The sequence below is a fragment of the Microchirus variegatus genome (assembly GCF_963457635.1).
Source record: "Microchirus variegatus genome assembly, chromosome: 13".
NCBI classification, from domain to species: Eukaryota; Metazoa; Chordata; class Actinopteri; order Pleuronectiformes; family Soleidae; genus Microchirus; species Microchirus variegatus.
The window spans coordinates 1,104,881-1,126,667 of NC_139814.1; the positions used below are offsets into that span (position 1 = coordinate 1,104,881).

The window sequence follows — 21,787 nt, forward strand, 5'->3', positions numbered from 1 at the left end:
GTGACCTTATTCATCTTCCTCGTGTTATGAGCTCTTCATTTTCTGGACATTGTCTGGTGTTTTGAGATTCTTATCCTTTTGTCATTCTTGATTGAAAAGCATATTTCCTGACCTATTGTGGACTTAATGACTGTCCCAGCAGTGTGTGAATGTGTATGTGTCAAAGTCAACAGTGCCCACAGAGTTTTCATGCCTTGATAATCTTTAGTCCTGCCTGATGAGTGTAGAGCAGAGGAATAATTTCTTGGTATGCTGCACATACTTTGGTGTCCTGTAATTCTCTCAGTAAACCTTTTGCAGCAAAGCGACCATATTCACGGTCTCCTCGCAGCAGCCCCACCCAAGTCCAGTTAAAGTGCACCAGCAACTGTACAATGGCTTTGACCTGGGCTCAACAGAACATGACAATCAACAAGCAGAAAGACTTACAATGAAAAAGACATTAACAGACATCAATAATGAGGATTATAATAACGCATTATCAACTGTTATTATTTTAATGACCAAACCTGAAGAGAAAGTTAACATATTATAAGAAAGAGAAAAACTTATATATTTAAATCCATTTCTTAGTGTTTGAGGATTTGTATCTTTTTTATTCATAGTTTTTTACAGTTTTACAGTTTAAAGCATTAAAGGTAGTTGTAATAATTATTTCTGATGACAGAGTAAATGTGTTGAGCTTTGACTGAAAACAACAACTGACCACATGTTCTACATTTTACTTGGTGGTCATCACTAGGAATGACTCTGAAGAAGGTTGGATATTTTTGTCTGTCTGACAAACATGCACATGTAGAAGCATAGCCGATCTGCCGAGTGCAGTGTTACTGATGTCGTTTTAGTCAGGCTTCCTTCTTCTTCAGAACACCAGGTGATGATATGATGATGTAGCAAGAAACTCCTCTAACACAAGACTCGTATCGAACAAAGGGAATTTTTTTTTGTCACAAGTCAAGCGTCAGATTGAGTACTGGGGATACTCGAAAGAGTGTGTGCATGTTGAAACTCCAAACAACTCTGCCTGCAAAGAGCAGAAACCTAATTTTTAAGGATTTTCTGACTTCCTTATCTTAAACCCCACATGTGGCGGTCGCCACTATCTCCTACTTTTTATGAGGGTAGCTTTCCTGTGAAAGAAGTTGTGTCAGCCAAATCTACACATTCTCACAATTGTCTCAGAATCGATCCTCTCACAAACGTACATATACAAATTTTGACGTTGCCGTTATTTGGTCCAAACAGGAAACATCTGTACTTCTTTGACCTTATGCATTGTTCAGGACTGGCAGACAGGCTTCTGTTGCATCCAGATTTTAGGTGATGCGTCTGGGTGCAGACTAAAACCTCTCATGAGTAAGTTCCTGTTTGCTTCTCAATGCATACTCTTCACACAGTCAAGACAGAAATCAGCTGAGTCAGAATTAAACAGCATTAGCATTTCAGAACTAACGATTAGCTGTGTTGATGTGTTCATCTTTGTTCATATACTTCACCGTGAAAAGAAGAACATTTGTGTAATGATTGACATAAATAAAGTCACTGTTACAATGGGGATCCTGAATGGCTGCAGGATTCTTGACTCAACAATATACTGAGCAGATCAAGAAGCCCCAATGACAGCGAGGAGTGACGAGGCATTTGTGCACATAGAAGAGTTTTTCTCACTCACCTCATTCACCATTGATAAAACAGCTCTCTGTCCTGTCAGTGGATATCCACATGAATCAAATATTTTGTAGCCCAGAGTGTGATTCAGCAACAGCACTGGATTCTGGTTTACCTCCTCCACTGCCAGTCTCATAGTCTGAGCCCACCGGAAAGCCCTGGGATCAAATCTGTGGCCGATACAGATGAATGTAATCTGATAATTATAAACACATTCTGATAATTATAAACACATTCAGTCTACCCATTTTACATTAAGGGTACAATATTAAACATAATCACAGGAAAGTGTAAGTAAAATCCTCCCAATATCATCTTTGAAACTCATCAATTGCAGTTTATTGGTGCTGGTCTGTAGGTGCCGTTAAGGTCTGGCATTTTCAGATTAAAATGCAGGGGGAATATCCCACTGATGACATAGGACCCTGGACCACAAAGCCTGGCTGGAAGCTGTTTAGAAGAGTGCACTTTGAGGCTGCTGGTGAAGCTGCAGTGGCGATGCTGGAAAGTGAGCGATCAGTTAAAGTGAGGACACTGACAGAGTAAAGCAAAGAAAATAAAGCAAGTGAAGTCATAATGTTTCACTGGGCTGAGGAGAGAATGAGAGGGACAGAGCAAAAGATAAGGCACTTTATAAAGTCTACAGTATCTTACCTTCTTATTGATGACAGAGTGGCTTTGGATTGGACAGTCGTCCACAATTAGGTGGGTCACGGGGTTAATGCAAACTGTGGGGAAAAAAGATAAGGCCCTAAATAAAGAAAAACAGACATACAAATTTACAAACAAAAACAGTATCATATGATAATGTATATGTTATTATTTATGTTTTGATGTAAAGAGGCAACAGACATTTGTGTCTGTCATGGTTTCTGTTTGGTCACTGTCATAAAGATGAAAGTAAAGACTCGACTCCTCAGTGCTGATTTTCTCCTGGTCCGAAATGACATTCAACATTTCATATTAAGGTGTTTGGGTCTCTGCTCAGTATGTCTGTACTTCATATTTGTCATTTTGTGCTAATATGATTCCGTGGTGTTCCGCACAACCTGAAGTGTCACCACAAAAATGGTACACGGTTTCATTTACAGTACATGCATGAAATTTGGCAGGATGATCAGACCAAGAACTAGACAAAGTGACCTACTGAGTTGAAGTCCTTCTAAAGACTTGGATAGAACATCTGTCTGATCTTTAAACATGGAACATGAAAAGTTACTAAAACTTCCAAGATACCTTACAGGGTGTGGCTCTGGCACAGCAGTGAATTTGCATTCTCACTATGAAAGACAAAACTTGAATTCCCAGTGATATCGTATTAAGATCTACAAAAAATCCTCTGGGTATCATGACCTACACTCAAGAGGTAGTTGGTCATGTATGATTTATTCTTAATTTTGTATCCAGTAAAAAAAAAGGGTCTCTGGTATATTCAGTCATTACATATAAAAATGTAAATGTTTGTGGAATTGTGTGGTCATGGTGCAGTGAATGACATTTCACCGTGACACTGGAATTTGCTGTATCGTGGTTGCACATGGTTGAATCTGCACCAAGCATTTGTGTTAACACTGCATGCTGTCCAAATGCTATACGGTCACCATGTTCTTTGTTCATGTTCATGTCCAAACTGTCATGCTCCCTGGCACTGACAAGAGAAAAAACCCAAAAGCATGACAATGACACAGTTGAGTTTGTAGAGGAACAGGTAGTTTACTTAGCCCAAAAACAGGCAGAGTCAAAACCAGGAGATCAGTCAAAAACAGGTAAACAAATCTGACAAGGGGCGGGCAGGTATCCGAAGTCCGAGACAGGCAAAACAGGGTCAGGACAAAAAGGCTAAAAAGATAATGCTGGAAACGCTTGGCAAACAAAACTACACAAGACAATCTGGCAGGGGTAGAATGAAAATGGGCTGGTATATATACACAGAGGAACTAATGAGTAAATGGACTGCAGGTGAGGCGATGGGCTGATTGCAAGGCACAGGCAGGGTCTGAAATGACAGGAGAATTAGTGACAAGGCATGGAAACAAATAAAAAGAAAAACAAACTAATAGTAGATGTAACTACGTGACACAAACCATCCAACAGTCTGACAAATATCACTATTTTTGGAAGAAGGGTCACTCTGGCCTTGGCTTACTTATTTGTGTTTCATCATTTCTTTTCTTTGCCCATCAGGTGCTGTTTTGTATTCTTCTCAGGCTTCAGTAAAATAATGTAACTCTTTGGAGCAAACAGGCAGAACAATAAGCCAAAGCTGGAGGCCAAGATGGCAAATGACTCAACTGCATCTGCATAATTTCCAGGGGAGCTGATATAAGCAGGGATGAATGCTAGCCACACAGCACAGAAGATCAGCATGCTGAATGTGATGAACTTGGCTTCGTTGAAGTTTCCTGGCAACTTTCGAGCCAGAAAAGCCAATAAAAAGCACAGACAGGCCTGTAGACCAATGTATCCAAGAACGCACCAGAATGCCAGGCTAGAGCCCACACTACACTCCAGTATGATCTTTGAATGTTCATATCGTGTATTTCTCGATGGAAACGGGGGAGCATCAATGAGCCAAGCAGCACAGATAACCACCTGAACCAAAGTGCAGCTGGAGATAATGGTCCTCTGCTGCTTAGGCCCCAACCACTTCATGATGTTGTGCCCTGGCCTGGTGGCAGTGAATGCAGCCAGTACCACCAGGGTCTTCCCCAGAATGCAGGAAATACACAGTGAAAATGTGATGCTAAAGGCAGTGTGACGCAGCATGCAGGACCAATATGTTGGCTTTCCAATGAAAAGCAGAGAGCACAGGAAACACAGAGTCAGTGCAAACAGTATGAAGAAACTGAGCTCAGAGTTATTCACACGGACGATGGCTGTGTGTCTGTGACAGAAGAAGACTCCACAGACAGCCAGAGTGAAGCAGGCGCCCGCCACAGACATCACTGTCAGAGCTATTCCCAATGAATCGAAGGTCAAATACTCCACTTTCTTGGAGATGCAGGCTGTTCTGTCGTTGTTTGACCAGAAGTCCTCAGGACAAATTGTACAATCTACTGAGTCTAAAGGGAAGAAAGTATGAACTGCTTTACTTCTGTACTACAATTGTAAGAATGGATTTGCTTTGACTTGTTATTGTTCAGCTCAAACTCACTTGTCTGATTGCTAATTTTGCCGCTATCACATGGTACACAGTCAAAGCAGCAGATAGGCTCCCCACGACGGACAGCCTTACGGGAGCCTGGAATACAACTGGCACTGCACATTGACACTGGCACCTAGAGTGGAAAGACCATGCTTTATATTTTTGTGTGAAATTAATATTTACTCTGAAAGAAAAAATATAAACGCAACAATTTTGTTTTTGCCCTCTTGTTTTATTTATTGAAGTAAAATATAAAGGATTTCGTATACGCAAACAGAAGGCTTATTTCTCTCAAATTTGGTTTACGAATTGGTTGCATCTGTATAATGAGCACTACACCTTTCAAAAATAAAGCAGATGATTACTCTACAGGTAAGTCATAGGCTGATCAATGCACAAGTTAGTAAATTCAAATACAAAATAAAATAAAAAGGTGTCAGACTGTTATCAAGCAACTTTCTTATCGTCAAGGTATTATACTGAAGACTTGGTTCCTTCCCATACCCTATTCCAGAACAGTAACACTTTATAATAAGTTCACACTATTAGCATTAGGTAAGCAAGCTCCCATATAGCCCCCTATCAAGGCTGTTTTTTTGGTGTGTATCTGCGCCATTGCCTTGTTTATGAAGCCCTGAAGGTTCGAAACAAACGACTCCAAATCAATGGTGTAAAAGGGACTGTGGCAGGGAGTAAAACAATGTTTTGATAATGAGCAGCAGTGCTTCCAGAGGGGTAGCCGTGCTGAGAGCTGGTGTGCTAATTATGTCACAAATATTGAATTAATAATTTATAATGCGTACATACTCATTAGTATGTAGTTTATAAACACAGTTATAAATGTTTAACTCACGCTGGACACACAGAGAATAAGTCGATCAAAGAGCTCGTTTGTTGGAAGTGGATGCTGATTGGCTGCTTGAATACAGCAGTTATTTGGACACTGTTCCTCAGCTGATGGGATGAGTAAAACATTTATAACTGTTTATAAATGACATACTAATGAGTGTTCATGCGTTAAATAAATATTTATATTAAATATTTATTAATGCTTAACTAATGCTAATAGTGTGTACTTACTATAAAGTATTACCCCCAACAGTCTTACCTCCATCTCAACCTACAGCATCTGATGAATGTGAAAACACAGTGGGAGCAGCTTGCCTCACTCTGATGTCCTGCCCACATTATCCCATCCTCCAGGATCAACAGCTCCTCTCCAACAGCCTTGGTTCCATCGAACAAACCCACATTGACAAATTCAATGTTTCCTTCTGTGCCTCTCTGCCAGTTGATGATATCATAATAGGGTACAGAGTCGCCCTTGGCGTCAAAGTCCACCTCCTCACCACCAATCTGAAAGTTCACTTCCTGGAGGTAGTGTTGCAGCTTGAAAATTAGAAAGGCACAAAATTAAACACTGACTTTGAAGGCCCCTAAATAAATAGTGGCTTATGCAGTACCTGCCAAGGGTTTACATTGTTCCTCTGAGCACATGAATTGTTCTGGAAAGGCCCTCTCCCTGGATTACAGAGGAGGAGGTTGTGCAGGGAATGAGCAATGGCATAAACAGCCTTGTATACATTATAGGCAACTCTAGGGCTGGATGTATTCATGTAGGCTGAGTGCTGTTCCAGCAGAGACTCCTGCCCTGAGCAGGACGGCATCTGGGTGACAGAGGATGGAAAAGGACTGCAACCATACAGAGACTCCCACAGCTCATGCACCAGCACATTGTCAGGATATCTCTGAGGGTTTACTGTCTGCAGGAAGTCACCCAGCCCGGAGATATGACCTTTTCTGATGCCAAACCCAATGGTTCCTCCCAAGTAAGGGTAATACTCTCTCCCTGAAAAGACTGATGCTGTGACCAAGGCTTCACTCGCCACCCACTGGATTCCAGTTATGTTCAGGGTCATGTAGTCTCTCAAGAAAGGTGTCATCTCCCCCTCATCTGCAAATACCACCACCACTTTTGCATTTGAGCTATGCATCACCTTTACAGAGGGTCAGATAATGTAAATGACACATCTGAGTGACAATAAGAAAAACCCAGATGTACACAGGAAAAAACAACTAGTATTTCTATACTAACCTTGGTTTAAGGTGCAACTTCAGATGTTAAAGTTGTTATTATCGTGTCTGTGTTAATCTTCAAACATTGATGATCTAACAGTGTCATGTCATGTCAGGGTCATGTTTTTGTTCACATAATTTATCTTTTCTTGTATTATTTTGTGAGACTTTTCATTTGTTTGTCTCATTAATTCACAGATTGTGAATCCATTTCAGCACTTTGTTTGTAATTTTCTCTTTGTATGACCCTCTTTGTTCTCTAGACATTGTCTCTCATTGTTGATATAGTAAACAATTATTTAGCCCTTTTCAGGCCATTTTTGATGTCAATATTATCTCCCCCTCCTCTCCATAGCTCTAATATGGGCCCAATAAGATGAAAGTGAGACCAAGCTACAATTTTCACATGGATAATGCAAATTTATTGATAGCAACATATCTACACTTGTTTATATGGGATCACGGCACAAATGCCTTTAACTGAAACAAATAGTCGCTAATTCTATAAAAGCTTATCAAATCACCACTCTACCCAGGTTGTTTTTATCTTGTTTTAACAAGCTCATTAAAGGTAGAAGTCAACAGAACCCACAGAGTTTTCATACCTTGATAATCTTTAGTGCCGCCTGGTGATTGTAGAGCAGAGGAATAATTTCTTGGTACGCTACACATACTTTGGTTCCCTGTAATGCTCTCAGTAAACCTTGAAAAGCAAAGCGACCATATTCACGGTCTCCTCGCAGCAGCCCCACCCAAGTCCAGTTAAAGTGCACCAGCAGCTGTGCAATGGCTTTGACCTGGGCTCAACAGAACAAGACAATCAACTCATACAGTTCCATATTAATAATGTACATAAAAACTGACATGAGTTAAAAACAGTGTCTTGGCAAAATAAAATTAACATTAATCCAGATCGGATGTAAGTAGTGCTGTGAATTATGAAGCTGCTGTGCTGTTCCTCCCTCACAATGTCAGTAAACTATGTTAGAACAACGACTGTGGGTACAGTTGGACATCTGCAGCCTGGATTGTGGTCAGAAAGCACAGAGGGTGTTGTTTGTCCAGGGCTTTTTATAAAATGTTTATATACCCCCAGTTTTGCTCTTATGTCTGCCATTAGTACTGCACGTAATTATTAAAAAGGAGTGAACATTTTTGCCAACATTAGACTGACCAAATGCTGTTTTGTATTTGCTGGTGTACAGTCTGTGCTGTGCTGAAAGCTGTTTTGTTTTTTAATTGAGAGTTCAGAGTTTTACCTGGTAGTCATCACTAGGAATGACTCTGAAGAAGTTTGGATATTTGTGTCTCTCTGACAAACATGCACATGAAGAAAAGTAACTGATCTGTGTAAAAACAGAGTGCAGTGTTACTGAGAAAAAAAGAACATTTTCTCAAAGATTGCCATAAATAAAGTCACTGTTACCATGGGGATCCCGAATGGCTGCAGGATTCTTGACACAACAATAGACTGAGCAGATCCAGATTCTCCAATCACAGCGAGGAGTGACGAGGCATTTGTGCACATAGAAGAGTTTTCTTCACTCACCCCATTCACCATTGATAAAACAGCTCTCTGGCAAGTCAATGAAAAGCCACATGAATCAAATATTTTGTAGCCCAGAGTGTGATTCGGCAACAGCACTGGATTCTGGTTTATCTCCTCCACTGCCAGTCTCATAGACTGAGCCCACCGGAAAGCCCTGGGATCAAATCTGTGGCCGATACAGATGAATGTAATCTGTTCATTTAACAACTCTGATGATTATAAACACATTCAGTCTACCCATTTTACATTAAGGGTACAATATTAAACATAATCATGGGAAAACGTAAGTAAAATCCTCCCAATATCATCTTTGAAACTCACCCATTGCAGTTTATTGGTGCTGGTCTGTAGGTGCCGTTAAGGTCTGGCATTTTCAGATTAATATGCAGGGGGAATATCCCACCGATGACATAGTCACCCTGGAACACAAAGCCTGGCTGGAAGCTGTTTAGAAGAGTGCACTTTGAGGCTGCTGGTGAAGCTGCAGTGGTAATGCTGGAAAGTGAGTGATCAGTTAAAATGAGGACACTGACAGAGTAAAGCAAAGTAAATAAAGCAAGTGAAGTCATAATGTTTCACTGGGCTGAGGAGAGAATGAGAGGGACAGAGCAAAAGATAAGGCACTTTATAAAGGCCACAGTATCTTACCTTCTCAGTCTTGCATCTTATTGATGACAGTGTTGCTTTGGATTGGACAGTCGTCCACAATCAGGGTCAAGTGGGTAAATGCAAACTGTGGGGAAAATGCTGAGTCATCTTATTGTTTCTGTGACTCTATGTGTATTTGTACGTATCTATGTATCTGTTTGTGTTTCACACAGATGTTTATTCACAGGTGCAGACAGAGACAGACCTAGGGTGAGGGTAACCCTTAAATATCACTGAACTTGTGGTTCACTGAGCACAAGTCACATGCATAAAACTTGAAATATTATGAAGAGTCGAGTAATCAGAAACAAATTAAATTGTTTGCTTGCACGTCCTCACCAACTTGAACATTTTGATGGATAAATTATTGAAGTTGTGCCAGAAAGTTCAGGAAGAGACAGCTCTCAAGACATCCTGACGCAGCATCTGCAACTCAAATTAAAATGTAGGAAAACAATAGCGACTTCTGACCAATAAAGAAAACAGAAACAATAATCGCTGCGTCTCATTTACATCACTCACAAGTCAGAAGAGGGAGTAACGCCAATGCATCCTGGGAAAAGGCAGATAATAAGAGTGCTTTACAACATTTGACCACGTCTTTGTGTACGAAATTTACTGTGAAATTAAGACACAAGTGTTAGTGACACTAAAAATAGCTGTGTTTGTACGAACGGCAGCCATCTTGGAATCCTATGTCGGGGTTGGTGGGTTTATTGTGACATTCAGAGTTGGAAATTTGACTTCTGACTACAACGAGAAGACAATGTTAAGTTGGGAAATGCTGACTAATTGGCATTTCCAACAGACGAACACAATTTTATTGATTTATAGTAGCTGTATAAATTTGCTATAATATCCATTTGTGATCAGACAGACAGCTGCTCGTGTATATTCAGTATAGCAGTATGACACTGCAAAGCTTCTTATGTTGCTTTCTTTCTTTCGGAGCACACCTGGCTCACCTGCTGCCCTGGACTCAGTGGTTTCTGTGGCTCTGCTAAGAAGACTGGGTTCTTTCCGTAAACCACTGGTGGGGCCTGTACATTGGGGTTCACCCTGGTAGATGAGAGGGTAGCCTCACTCCACCTTCGGGGTGGGGGGATGGGTGCTGACTGTTGTTTGTGCTTATGCACCGAACAAATGTGACCCGCCACGGACCAAGCGGGAACAAGTCGGCCGAGCGAAAAACAGGAAAACGTTTTGTTTTTTTCAAAATTAGGGATTTCCTTTTTTTCAAAATTACCATTACCTGCTTCAAATTACAGTATTGTGGGTCTTAAAACCATAAACTTTGTGTTTGAATTAAGGTTGTTTTATCACTGTGAATCGCTCCTAGTTTGGGTGTGGCGATCTCACATTCCAGAGCCTTTGTTGCTTTTTTTAGCCAATCAGCTGACGATCACGGAGAATACACATGGCTAATTAATATGCAGCTCTCACTCAGAGAGAGCGAGGAGGGGAGAGAGAGTGTCTGGAACTTTCGAGCGTATGTGTGCAGTGTGTGTGTGCAGTGTGTATGTGTGTAGTCGAAATTAAAGCGGGATTATCATCAAAGCAGTCATCATCAAAGCTTTGTTTGACAAAGGAAGGCAAAGAGAACAGGACAATAAGTCAGCTGTGGCTGAGCAGCTTCATCACAAGGACAGCGAAAGCACAGAGACGGCTGTGTGTGGACTGTTAGCATTTTAAGCTAGCAATCTTTATGCTAACGTGTTAGCAGACTTCATCGTCACAAAAACAACAAACAGATGGATTATTCCGCGGCTGAAAGAGAGCAGGACGCACACGGTAGTTGTCTGAGATGATGACATGACGCCAGCACCGCTCTATCTCCTATCTAATTGGACTTTTGGAGGCGAACAGACGTAAAACTGCGAAGAAAAGGAAGCACGCCCGGACCTCTTATCTGATTGGAGGCACTGAAGTCTGCCGGAATACCTTTCAGTTTCTTATTGGGTGAGTTTTCATTAACGTTGTTAATCTATGTTATGTTAGTGTTCATTCAAAGTCACATACAGACGCACATAGGGACACTGTCTTTTAACAATCCACTGTGCGTTTCATAACGCGGTTTGGCTACATTGTTATTAGCTCGCTAGCTCGGTACTGTATTATTACAATGAGAATGATGCGCACATCGAAACTTTTGTTCGGTCAGATGAGCGTATTATAAGTCGTAAGGGGAGCATGTCTTGGCCCTCTTTGAGATTTTGTACACCCGCAGGTTCAGTTTGATAATTCAAATGCTTTGAGACGAAACTCCCGTGTTCGAAACCTAACATTGCATTGAGTGATGTGTGAATGCCACACCTTTGCATGCATGAATCACACATGATTAACACAATGTGTGATGGACGTGTTAATTACACGTGCAATTCATGCACATAAAGGTGTGGCATTCACACATAATTCAAGCAATACTACTGATCAATCTATACTGATTCAGTGATAAAGTGCCTGTTAACATGAACCATGATCTGAAACAAGTATTTTTTTTATTTTTTTTCAGAATCCTGGGCATAAGGATTGGCATGAGAAGTTGCTGCCAACCCATGTGTCCAAGGCCTTAGTGTGGCATCAATACATGAGGTCGGCTAAGGCTCTTGGTATGTGTATAAATTGATTTATTTACAATAGCCAAATGCTTATATAGACTGCTATATGTAATGTGTAAAATGTCATTTTTTGGGGGGAAAAGTTAAATAATTATATTCATTGTGGTTCTTGCTGTCAACAGGTAGTGGAACACAGCTCTCCTGAAAGTCGCCTCAATATTCCGCAGCTTGTTGGAACGGCAGATGGCAGAGTGATAGTAAAGACCATCAACTGGCAGACACATCTGAGTCCCTACTTTCAAAAGCTCCCACAGATCAAGAGTTATCAGCACTTTAGGTATTTATATTCAAAATTCTGCATTTTATCAATTAAAAAATCACGAATGGACATGATAGTGTTCCATGTGAACAGTGAGCCATGTTTTAAATATCCTGTTGTGTGCTTCTATTCTGTCACAGCTTTGACGCAACAGACCAGGTGTGGTGCTTGCTCAAACTCACAGTGATGCAGAGCCTATCGAGTTTCAGCTACTGCGCAACCCAGGAGTTCTGCCCCCTGTTGACAGTCTTCCCGTCCTGGCCCCACCTGGACTGACCATGGACAGGCAGACGTATCTTTTTGAAAAAATCAGGCCTTTCTGTTCTGATGAGGCAAAATACTTCACATGCCCAGCACCAAAGGTTACAGCACAGAAGAGTAAGCAGAAGAGGGTGTGCTTGTGATGTCACCATTTAGCCGCATATCAACTTTGATGGACAGAGTGGGTACAGCCACATTGTGGGGGAGGAACTGGTATTGGTCTGGAAAATATTGAACTCTCCTTCACACACTTAGATATATGTTATTTGATATTTGAAGTATGTATCTATCTTTCACCTTTCTTGTTTCTCATTTTTATTCAAGTGCTTTTTATAACAGAAGAATTTGCCTCTGGGGATCAATAAAGTAAATTCTGATTCTTATCAGTCCACTGAAGTACTTACAGCAAATAACACTACATTGACATGAACTACATTCATTCCTTTGTTTTCAAACTGCTACACTGTTTCTGTCCTATGGGCTAATAGACATCAGATGTCACTGACAGCTGGACTGGGTGGGGGGTTGTGACCATGTTAATGTGATGCAAATGAGCAGCTATTGGCCTGGCTCCTCAAGAAGGTCGAAATCTTTCAGGCTGAATTTCTCCCTAAAGCAGATTGAGGAGTGCCTACATTCAAATGGCCACATCTTCTTCAAAAATGATCAGATGGACATGTGTTTGACATTGTTGGAAAGCTTAGAAATCACACTTTCGGAATCTGTAAATAACTCCAAATGTCCCAAAGTAGACTTGTGAACCCTTTTGCCATGGCTGGACACACATGTTCAAAGTACCCTCCCTTTGGAGTCCCTAGAGGGGGTGGTGGAAAGTGCTCCTGCTGGGGACTCCCTCCTTCTGCTGGGAGACTTCAATGCTCATGTGTGCCTGTGAGACCTGGAGGCATGTGATTGGGAGGAACAGAGGAACATATGTGGCCAGCCATGGCAAAACCGAGAAGAAGTAGGCCGAGGGACATTTTAGTTAGTCGCATATTCTGAAAGTGTGATTTCTATGCTTTCCAACGATGTCTAACACATATATATCATATATATTCAATTATATTTGAAGAACATGTGGTCATTTGAATGTAGGCACTCCTCAAACTGCTTTAGGGAGAATTTTAGCCTCAAAGATTTACACCTTCTGGAGCCAAGAGACAGAATCATCACATTTACATAGAACAACCCCCTCCTGGTCTAAGCTGTCAGATACTATTGTTGTGAGCTACACTGCTACACAGAACAATACATATACAATACATTAACAAACTGGACATAATAACCTCTTAAGATATGAAATTAAATAACTAAAAAAATAAATAGGAGGGGTGGTGGTGGCTTATTCTGTTATAATTTCTCGTCCTTACAGTCGTGTAGTCATATTTCCATCATCTGGTTTTGTTCCATAAAAATGAAAAACAAAATATACAAATATACTTAAAGGTGCATGTTATGCCAAGACCTGTTGTGCCATGTTTTGCAGGGTACCTGGAGTTTCTCCTCCCCCTCCTCCTTACTCGTTACCTGACACCTGCTGCTGGACTTAAAAGCCCTGTGTGGCTCCACCCACTCCCTCTCTGCCTGCAGCCGGGACCAGCAGCATGGTCTCCAGACACCATTTTGTTTTCCCTCTGTTACTTTTGGTTACAATAAACTTAGTTTTCTTGCATCTAACCTTGTTTGTGTAATACATGTTGTTGCCCTCGAGCCGGGTCGTAACATATTGGGGGCTCGGCCATCTAAAAAAAAATAATAATAATAATAATTCTACCCTAGACTGTGTAATCCTGTAGATTTGGTGGTGTTTGGCAATATGGCTATGAGCAGCTTCTCTTGGTGAGTATGGTGAGTTCAATATTCGAGTGTATTTTTTTCTCAAGTGGTGAGTGATCTCCCTGGTTAGATAGGGCGTGTACCAGCCGGGCAGAGCAATCTGCCCGTCCATCGGTGCACAATTTGTTATTTTGCCTTTTTTATTTTCGAGGCAATCCTGGGTGGAGACATGTTTCTCTGGTGGGGGCGAGCGTTTCAGGGCCTTAGTCATATGGCTGAGGTTTACTGAGGTTCTGCTTTAAAGAAGCCTCGAGCACGTCTCAGAAGATACTTAGGCTTAGTTAGAGTTAGGAAGGTACCAGGGGGTTTGCTGGGAGGAACATTTGCACATGAGATTTGCTCACTGTGCTCACTATTGATTGGTCTGTAAAGTGAGGTACTTGTTGCTCTATGGGGGTTTCCTAGGCTTCTTTTGTGATTATGGTTTCTAGAGACCATTTGTGACTAGCTGCTTGTGGTATTGGGCACTTGCGTTGTGTGCACTGTGCATACTGGTTTAATTGGAAGCTTTTCGTAAAGTTAGTTGGTCTATAGATTTCATTGTTGTGGTTGTTTTTTTCTCTCACCTGTTGATTTAGGAAAGTTACTAAGTATGGCGGCAATCAATGACTTTATTAGTGCACCATCAGAGGATCTGCTTGGTCAACTTACTAAAGAACAGCTTCTTAGTCTTGCTAGTTATTACGATATTGAGATTACCAGTAGTGATAAAAGCCTTAAGGATAGTATAAGAGATGCACTTAAGACTATTTTAATGGAAAGGAAAGTCCTTGATCCTTGTTCTTCACCAGCCTATCAACGGCCTGTGCCTTCTCAAATATCAGAGGCTGAAATTGAGATGAGATTAAAAGAATTGGCTTTCGAGAGTTGCAACTAGAAGACAGCCAAAAAGAGCGTTTCCTCAGGGAAAAGCAAATGGATTTAGAACATGAGCGGTTCCTTAAAGAACTTGAACTTAAACATGCTGCTCTGAGCTCATCTAGTGCTGCCTCGTCTCAGTTTGATGTCGTGAGAAACATCAGACTAGTACCTCCATTTTCTGAGAAAAATGTGGAAAAGTATTTCCCTCATTTTGAACGTGTGGCCATCGTTTCAGAGTGGCCAATGCATGCCTGGACATTGCTTTTGCAAAGTGTTCTGGTGGGGATAGCACAGGAAGCTTATTCTGCTTTAAGCATTGAGGATAGCAAGGACTACGAAAAGGTTAAAGATGCCATATTAAGAACCTGTGAGCTTGTTCCTGAGGCGTATCGCCAGCGTTTTAGAAGCCTCAGTAAGCTAGATGAACAACCTTCTGTTGACTTTGCAAAAGAAAAGGAGACCAGTTTTAATAGTTGGTGCAAGTCGCAGAAAGCAGAAACTAAGGAGGATCTTAAACAATTAGTTCTGCTTGAGGAATTTAAAAATTGTCTGCCTAAGGCTGTGTGTATTTATCTCAATGAGCAAAAAGTGACTACCCTTGATAAAGCTGCCGTTTTAGCAGATGAGTTTGTGTTAACACAAGGGACATTTTGATAGTGACCAAGGTGAGCAAAAATGGAGGGCGGTGTTTAATAGGCTTTGGTTTTCAAAGCCTCTTCCCACTGTCGCTACAGTTTTTACTCGAAGGTCAGCTACTGCAAGTGCTCCCTTAGAAAAGGCTTGTTTCTATTGCAAGAACAGTGGTCACTTTATTGCAGATTGCCCCGTCTTGAGTAGGAAACAGGAGTCTAGTAAGCCTGTTGCCTTACTAAAACCTGTGAAAAAATCTATAATTCAAAACTTGGACAACCAGTTAAGAAGTGTGAGCTGGCCGGCTCTTCGTCTTTTCTTATGGATGGTTTTGTTTGCTTGCTCATTCTACAACCAAGCAACCTATTAAGATTTGGAGAGATACTGGAGCTTTTCAGTCTTTGATTCTACAGGACTTTTTACAGTTTACTGACCAGTCTGCCTTGGGCTCGAGTGCCCTTTTCCACGGGTTTGGGGGGGGTTATCTGTCCCTACCTATGCATAACCTTAAACTTGAAACCGGTCGGTGTCTGGGGAGGTTACTGTAGCTCTGTGTCCCTCCATTCCGATTGAAGGGGTATCCTTCATCTTAGGATATGATTTAGCTGGCGGTAGAGTACTCGCTGCTCCTGAGGTGGTTCCTTTTCCCGTAGTGTCCAAAAGCCCAGATGAACTTGAGAAGCAATACCCAGAGACCTTACCTGTTTGTGTTACCACCCGTGCTATGCTAAAGAAAAACAAACAAAACCAAGAAGCTGATTCTGATATTGCACTGTTTGACACATTTTTAGTTAAGGGTGACATGCTGGGATTTGGTAAAGTGTTCCCATCTTGTGATGAGCTCAAGTGTGAGCAGGGGAAAGATGCAACCTTGTCTCCTCTTTTTGACGAAGTTGTTTATGATGATGAGGTGGCTGCTGTGTCTTGTGGTTATTTTCTGGACAAGGGCATATTAATGAGGAAGTGGACTTCTCCTAAGATGTCTTGTCATGATGATTGGAGTAGTGTGTTCCAAGTTGTGGTTCCAAGTGTTTATCGTTACGATGTCTTGCAGTTGGCTCATGATCATTGTCTTGCTGGTCATATGGGAATAAAGAAAACTTTAGACAGAGTGCTGAGACATTTCTTTTGGCCTGGTGTAAAATCTGATGTGACTGAGCATTGTAGGACATGTGTGCCAAACTATTGGTAAACCCAATCAGAAAATTCCACTAGCTCCTTTACATCCTATTCCTGCTATGGGAGAGCCTTTTGAGCGTATCTTGATTGATTGCCTTGGTCCCCTTCCTCGTACCAAATCCGGTAACCAGTACTTATTGACGATCATGTGTACTCGGTTTCCTGAAGCTATCCCTCTACGTAAAATCACCGCTTCAGCCATTTCAAAGGCCCTTATTAAATTCTTTACAGTATTTGGTCTGCCAAGAGTTATACAGACTGACCAAGGTTCTAACTTTATGTCCCGTGTGTTCTCTCAGGTGCTCCAGCAGTTGTCCATCGAGCACTGCACCTCATCCGCTTACCATCCAGAGTCTCAGGGAGCCCTAGAGCGGTTTCACCAGACCCTTAAAACCATGTTGCGAGCCTACTGTAAAGAGTTTGAGAGAGATTGGGATGATGGAACGCCTTTGCTCCTCTTTGCGGCCAGAGAGGTCACTCAAGAGTCTCTTGGCTTTAGTCCAGCTGAACTGGTGTTTGGACATACTGTGCGAGGACCTTTAAAACTATTAAAAGGGAGATGGCTGGCAAACCAGACTCCAGCCACAAACCTGCTGGATTTTGTTTGTCATTTCAGGTCCAAGCTTAGAACAGCATGTGAGCTGGCGAGGAAGTACTTGGGGGAAGCCCAAGGAAGGATGGGCTGGTACGACAGGAAGGCCAAGCATCGAACGTTTTCCCCTGGTGAGAAGGTGTTGGTGCTGCTGCCACTTCTGGGCTCTTCTCTACAAGCTCGATTTAGTGGCCCATTTGTGGTTGAGCGTCAGGTGGGGGAGTGTGATTATTTGATAAAGACCCCAGAACGAAAGCGTAAAACACATCTCTGCCATGTAAACCTTTTGAAAAAGTACTGTGAGAGGGGCCAGGCTGAACTTCCAGATGTGAAGCCTGTTGCTGTACTCAGCACTCTAATCCCTGCGAGTGAGAAGGACACTGATGGTGTTGTTCATGGTGGAGTGTCTCATGGTAGGCTTCTGAACTCAGAAATCATAGCCAACATAGATGTCCATCTGTCTTATTTAGAGCCATCAAATCGGTCTGACATTATTGAGGTGATTGGTAAACATCCTACCCTATTCTCTGATGTGCCTACATTGCAGAACCTAGTGCTAGCCCATGGAGCTCTCCATGTTTGCTGGTTGATAAGTCAGATCACACATTTCGTTTTTGTACTGATCTTCGCAAGGTTAATGCTGTCGTAAAACCAGTTTGCCATCCCCTTCCCCGTGTAGACGATTGTATCGACAGAGTGGGGTCAGCATGTTTTGTCACCAAGTAAGACCTTCTCAAGGGCTACTGGCAGTTTCCTCTTACGCAGAGGGCTCGTGAAATCTCTGCCTTTGTGACTCCATACGACTTCTGTCAGTATACCGTCATGGCTTTTGGAATGCGAAATGCACCTGCAACATTCCAGCGTCTTGTTAACGTGGTTTTAAAAGGAGTTGCAGACTGCGAAGCGTACCTTGATGTACCTTCGACACAAAGCTCAGGTGGAGGAAGTATTTGGTCGGCTTGCTGCTGCAAATTTGACTTTAACCTTGCCAAGTGTGAATTTGGACAGGCCACGGTGACGTACTTGGGGAAGGTTGATGGTCGAGGAGAAGTCTGTCCTGTTGATGCTAAAATAGAGGCCATTCAGAGTTTTGGCATTCCTACTTCTCGTCGGGAGCTAAAGCGTTTTCTTGGCATGGCAGGTTATTATGGGAGTTTTTGCAAAAACTTTGCTTCTGTTGCTGCTCCTTTGACTAGCCTACTTAGCCCGAAGGGCAATTTTGTTTGGACAGATGTGTCAACTGGCATTTGAGAATCTGAAGGCATTATTGACTAGTGTTCCAGTCCTTGCTGCCCCTGACTTTAACAGGCCCTCTAACCTTGTTTGTGTAATGTTGTTGCCCTCGAGCCGGGTCGTAACAGTGCATTATGTAACAATGTGGCCAAAAACGATTACTACACTCAAAATCAAAACACTGCAGCGAGTCGTACCTGCCTCCCACTCCAGAGCAGCGCATCCTCCGTCAGCGACGAGCGAGGAGTGACTATGCCAATTGTTTTATCATAAATGAGTGTCTCTAAGACACACAATTCTGTTCTCTCAGTAAAGATCAAGATGTATTATAATTTATGGTAACGTTTGCTGTTGACTAGGGAATAACGTTATGCATGATATTTGACAGAACTGTCCATTATTTTTGCCTCCACGTTATATAGTTTATGGCGATATACATGCAAAGACCTAAAGAGGACTCGAATTTGGCTAAGTCTCCCTCAGTTCCCTCAGATTTCTAAACTGTTCCCTCAGTTTTGGAAATCCGTTGTGGCAGTGAAGGCAGCGACTGCTGGAGGAGAGGCTCAGCCGGTGATCAGAATCAGGTAATCAGTCAGCGACATAAGCACGTTCGTAACCTGGTTCTGGTCGCTTGCAATAGGCTGGGTCCAGACCCAGTTTGTTTGGGAAGGACGGAGAGACGCTGTTGTTTGTGTAAATAGTTAGTTTATTGTCAGCAATACTGAAAACAAATGAAAACAGCTGTTCGTGCTGTGTCTGCGCTCTGCTGCACTCTCCTCTCTCTTTCTCTGTCCGGAGCACGTAGGGGCTTCCTGTACAACCATCACCGATGTTCTCCCCGGCGGTTCAGATGACACAAACCGGCGTGTGGATTGTGTTGGGGCAGCGCGGGGGGCAGCGCGGCGGCTGCCGCGGTGTTGCTCCGTGCCAGACAAACAGTCCCAGCATCTGTTTTCAAAGTCCTCTCCGCTTTCAACACTCTCCACCGTTCGAATGCAGCTCCTATACAAACCCTCGATTTGCCTCGAACTTTATCTTGAGATTTCTGCGAGTCATACCAAGATCTCTTCGGTTTCGCTGCCTCCGCCATTGTACGCCAGTTACGTCTGAGCTACAATGGCGTATTAATCTGACAATGCCAGACCTTATCAGATTTTATGGCCAGTTGCTTTAGATTTATTACATAATGCACCTTTAAGAGAGAAGGATCAGACATAGACACATATTTCTAATATCAAATCAAACTTGTGAGAACCTTCTCACTAGTATGCCTTTCCGCTGCAGGCACTAATGACATATATTTAAGTGGCATTGTGGTGTAGTGTGGCTGGATCAGTCTGTGCTAACTCTCAGCTAGTTGCTAAATCATTAGCATCACAGTCAATACTTCATACACAAAGTTGTGTAATTCACACATGATTCAAGCACATCAGCACACGTTTGTGCCGGCCTTGGGGCTAGTTAATAACAATGCAGCCACATAACGTTCTGAAACCCACAGTGGATTAGTAAAAGACAAAACATGCTTTAATCCCTGTATGTGACTTCAAATGCTAACACTAACATAATGTAGATTTACAACATTAATGAAAACTCACCCATAAGAAGTTAGAAGGTTATTAAGAGGTTTGGGGTGCTGGCATCACATCATCATCTCAGGTGTAACGACTGTGTCCAGTTATTGTCCATCTGTCCATCAATCTATCTGTTTGTTGTTTTTGCGACCATGAAGTCAGCTAACGTTTATGCTAACACGTTAGCATAAAGATAGCTAGCTTTAAATGGTAATGAGTCTACTCACATAGCATAAGTGAGATCTGTGTCTGTCTCTGTCTTTGTTAAGAAGTACAGCCACAGTTTAGTTCTTCTGCTGGTTTTCCTTGTCTATCTTGATTAATCGGTGAACACACACACTCACTCACTGCAGCAGCAGCTGCCTCGGCTACGTGCATATTAAGTAGCCATGTGTTTTCTCCGTGACTTTCAGCTGAAGCTCTGGAATGTGAGATCACCACACACGAACTAGGAATCGAATTCACAGTGATCAAACAACCCTAATTAAATTAATAATAATTTAAAGCCTCTGGAGCATCTCGAACGGTGAGCTCGCTCACGCGAGCCCGAGGCTTCCGCAATATTATTTTTCTCCATACCCAGAGAAACGTTGGCGCTTTGGAATTATTTTTCTTTCCACTACCGCCAGCGCGGAGGCTTTTTTGTGCCACCGGGGCCTGTTTAGTCAGAGAGGTGTGACGAGGTGTGATGCTGCCTCTGTTGGAAAATAAAAGAATTTCACGTCCTCACTGGTCCGTCAGTGTTGTCAGGTATATAAGAAGGTGAAGATAAGGTAGTGGAAAGAAAAATAATTCCGAAGCACCTAAGTTTCTCTGGGTGTGGAGAAGAATAATCCTGTCGCAGCCTTGGGCTCGCATGAGAGATCTCACCGCTCGAGATGAGCCAGGGAGCGCCTACACAAGCAAGGAGGAGCTATCAATCAGAGCGTTATCTGCCACACCCACACTGTCCTGAGCAGTGGTCTAAACCAGCAGAATGAGCTGTTTTCAAACAAGTTTTTTTATAGTTATAAATAGTTATTTTCACTCAGACTTTTGTGGATGCTTAAGGAGACACTCAACTTTGATATAATATAAGCAATTTCTAATAATGACAAGCCAGGTTTACAGAGGCTTTAAGACCCACAACACTGTGATTTGAAGCATGTGGTGGCTTCTTCCAAACTTGCACTTTTGAAAAAAAACTTTTATGTTTTGGGTTGGGCCGACTTTTGCACTCTTTAGCTGTGGCAGCCATGTGCACTTGGCACCAGGATACCCTTGGCCGTGAGTCAAGGATCAACTTCGTAGTCGTGTCATCAGACCTGCGACCATATGTCTTGGACACTAGTGTTAAGAGAGTGGCGGAGCTGTCAACTGATCACCACCTGTTGGTGAGTTGGCTCCGATGACAGGGGAGGATGCCGGCAGACCTAAACATGATGTGAGGGTTTGTTGGGTACATCTGGCAGAGTCCCCTGTCAGTGAGTTACAACTCCCACTCCGGCAGAACTTCGACCACATCATGCGGGAGACGGGAGACATTGAGTCCGAATGGCTCACGTTTTGCGCCTCCATTGTTGAGGTGGCTGACCGGAGCTGTCAGACCGGAGATCTGGCGACTCAGGAGGTGGAAGCAGTGCACCATCAACACCGCCAAGGTTGTCCTTTGTCACCGA

The 21,787-nt window shown here is 42.5% G+C and overlaps 1 protein-coding gene across 1 annotated transcript; it reads right to left on the reverse strand.

The window, feature by feature from the left end:
- Positions 1-3,828: 3,828 nt before the first annotated feature.
- On the reverse strand, positions 3,829-14,172 carry LOC310936123 (extracellular calcium-sensing receptor-like; the record flags this gene model as incomplete). The annotated part of the gene is made up of 9 exons (XM_083900162.1): positions 3,829-4,730; positions 4,823-4,946; positions 5,978-6,202; positions 6,277-6,810; positions 7,495-7,686; positions 8,149-8,235; positions 8,316-8,604; positions 8,760-8,933; positions 14,144-14,172. The coding sequence occupies 9 exons, from the start codon at positions 14,170-14,172 to the stop codon at positions 3,829-3,831; spliced, it is 2,556 nt and encodes an 851-aa protein (XP_083756288.1).
- Between the last annotated feature and the right edge of the window lie 7,615 nt (positions 14,173-21,787).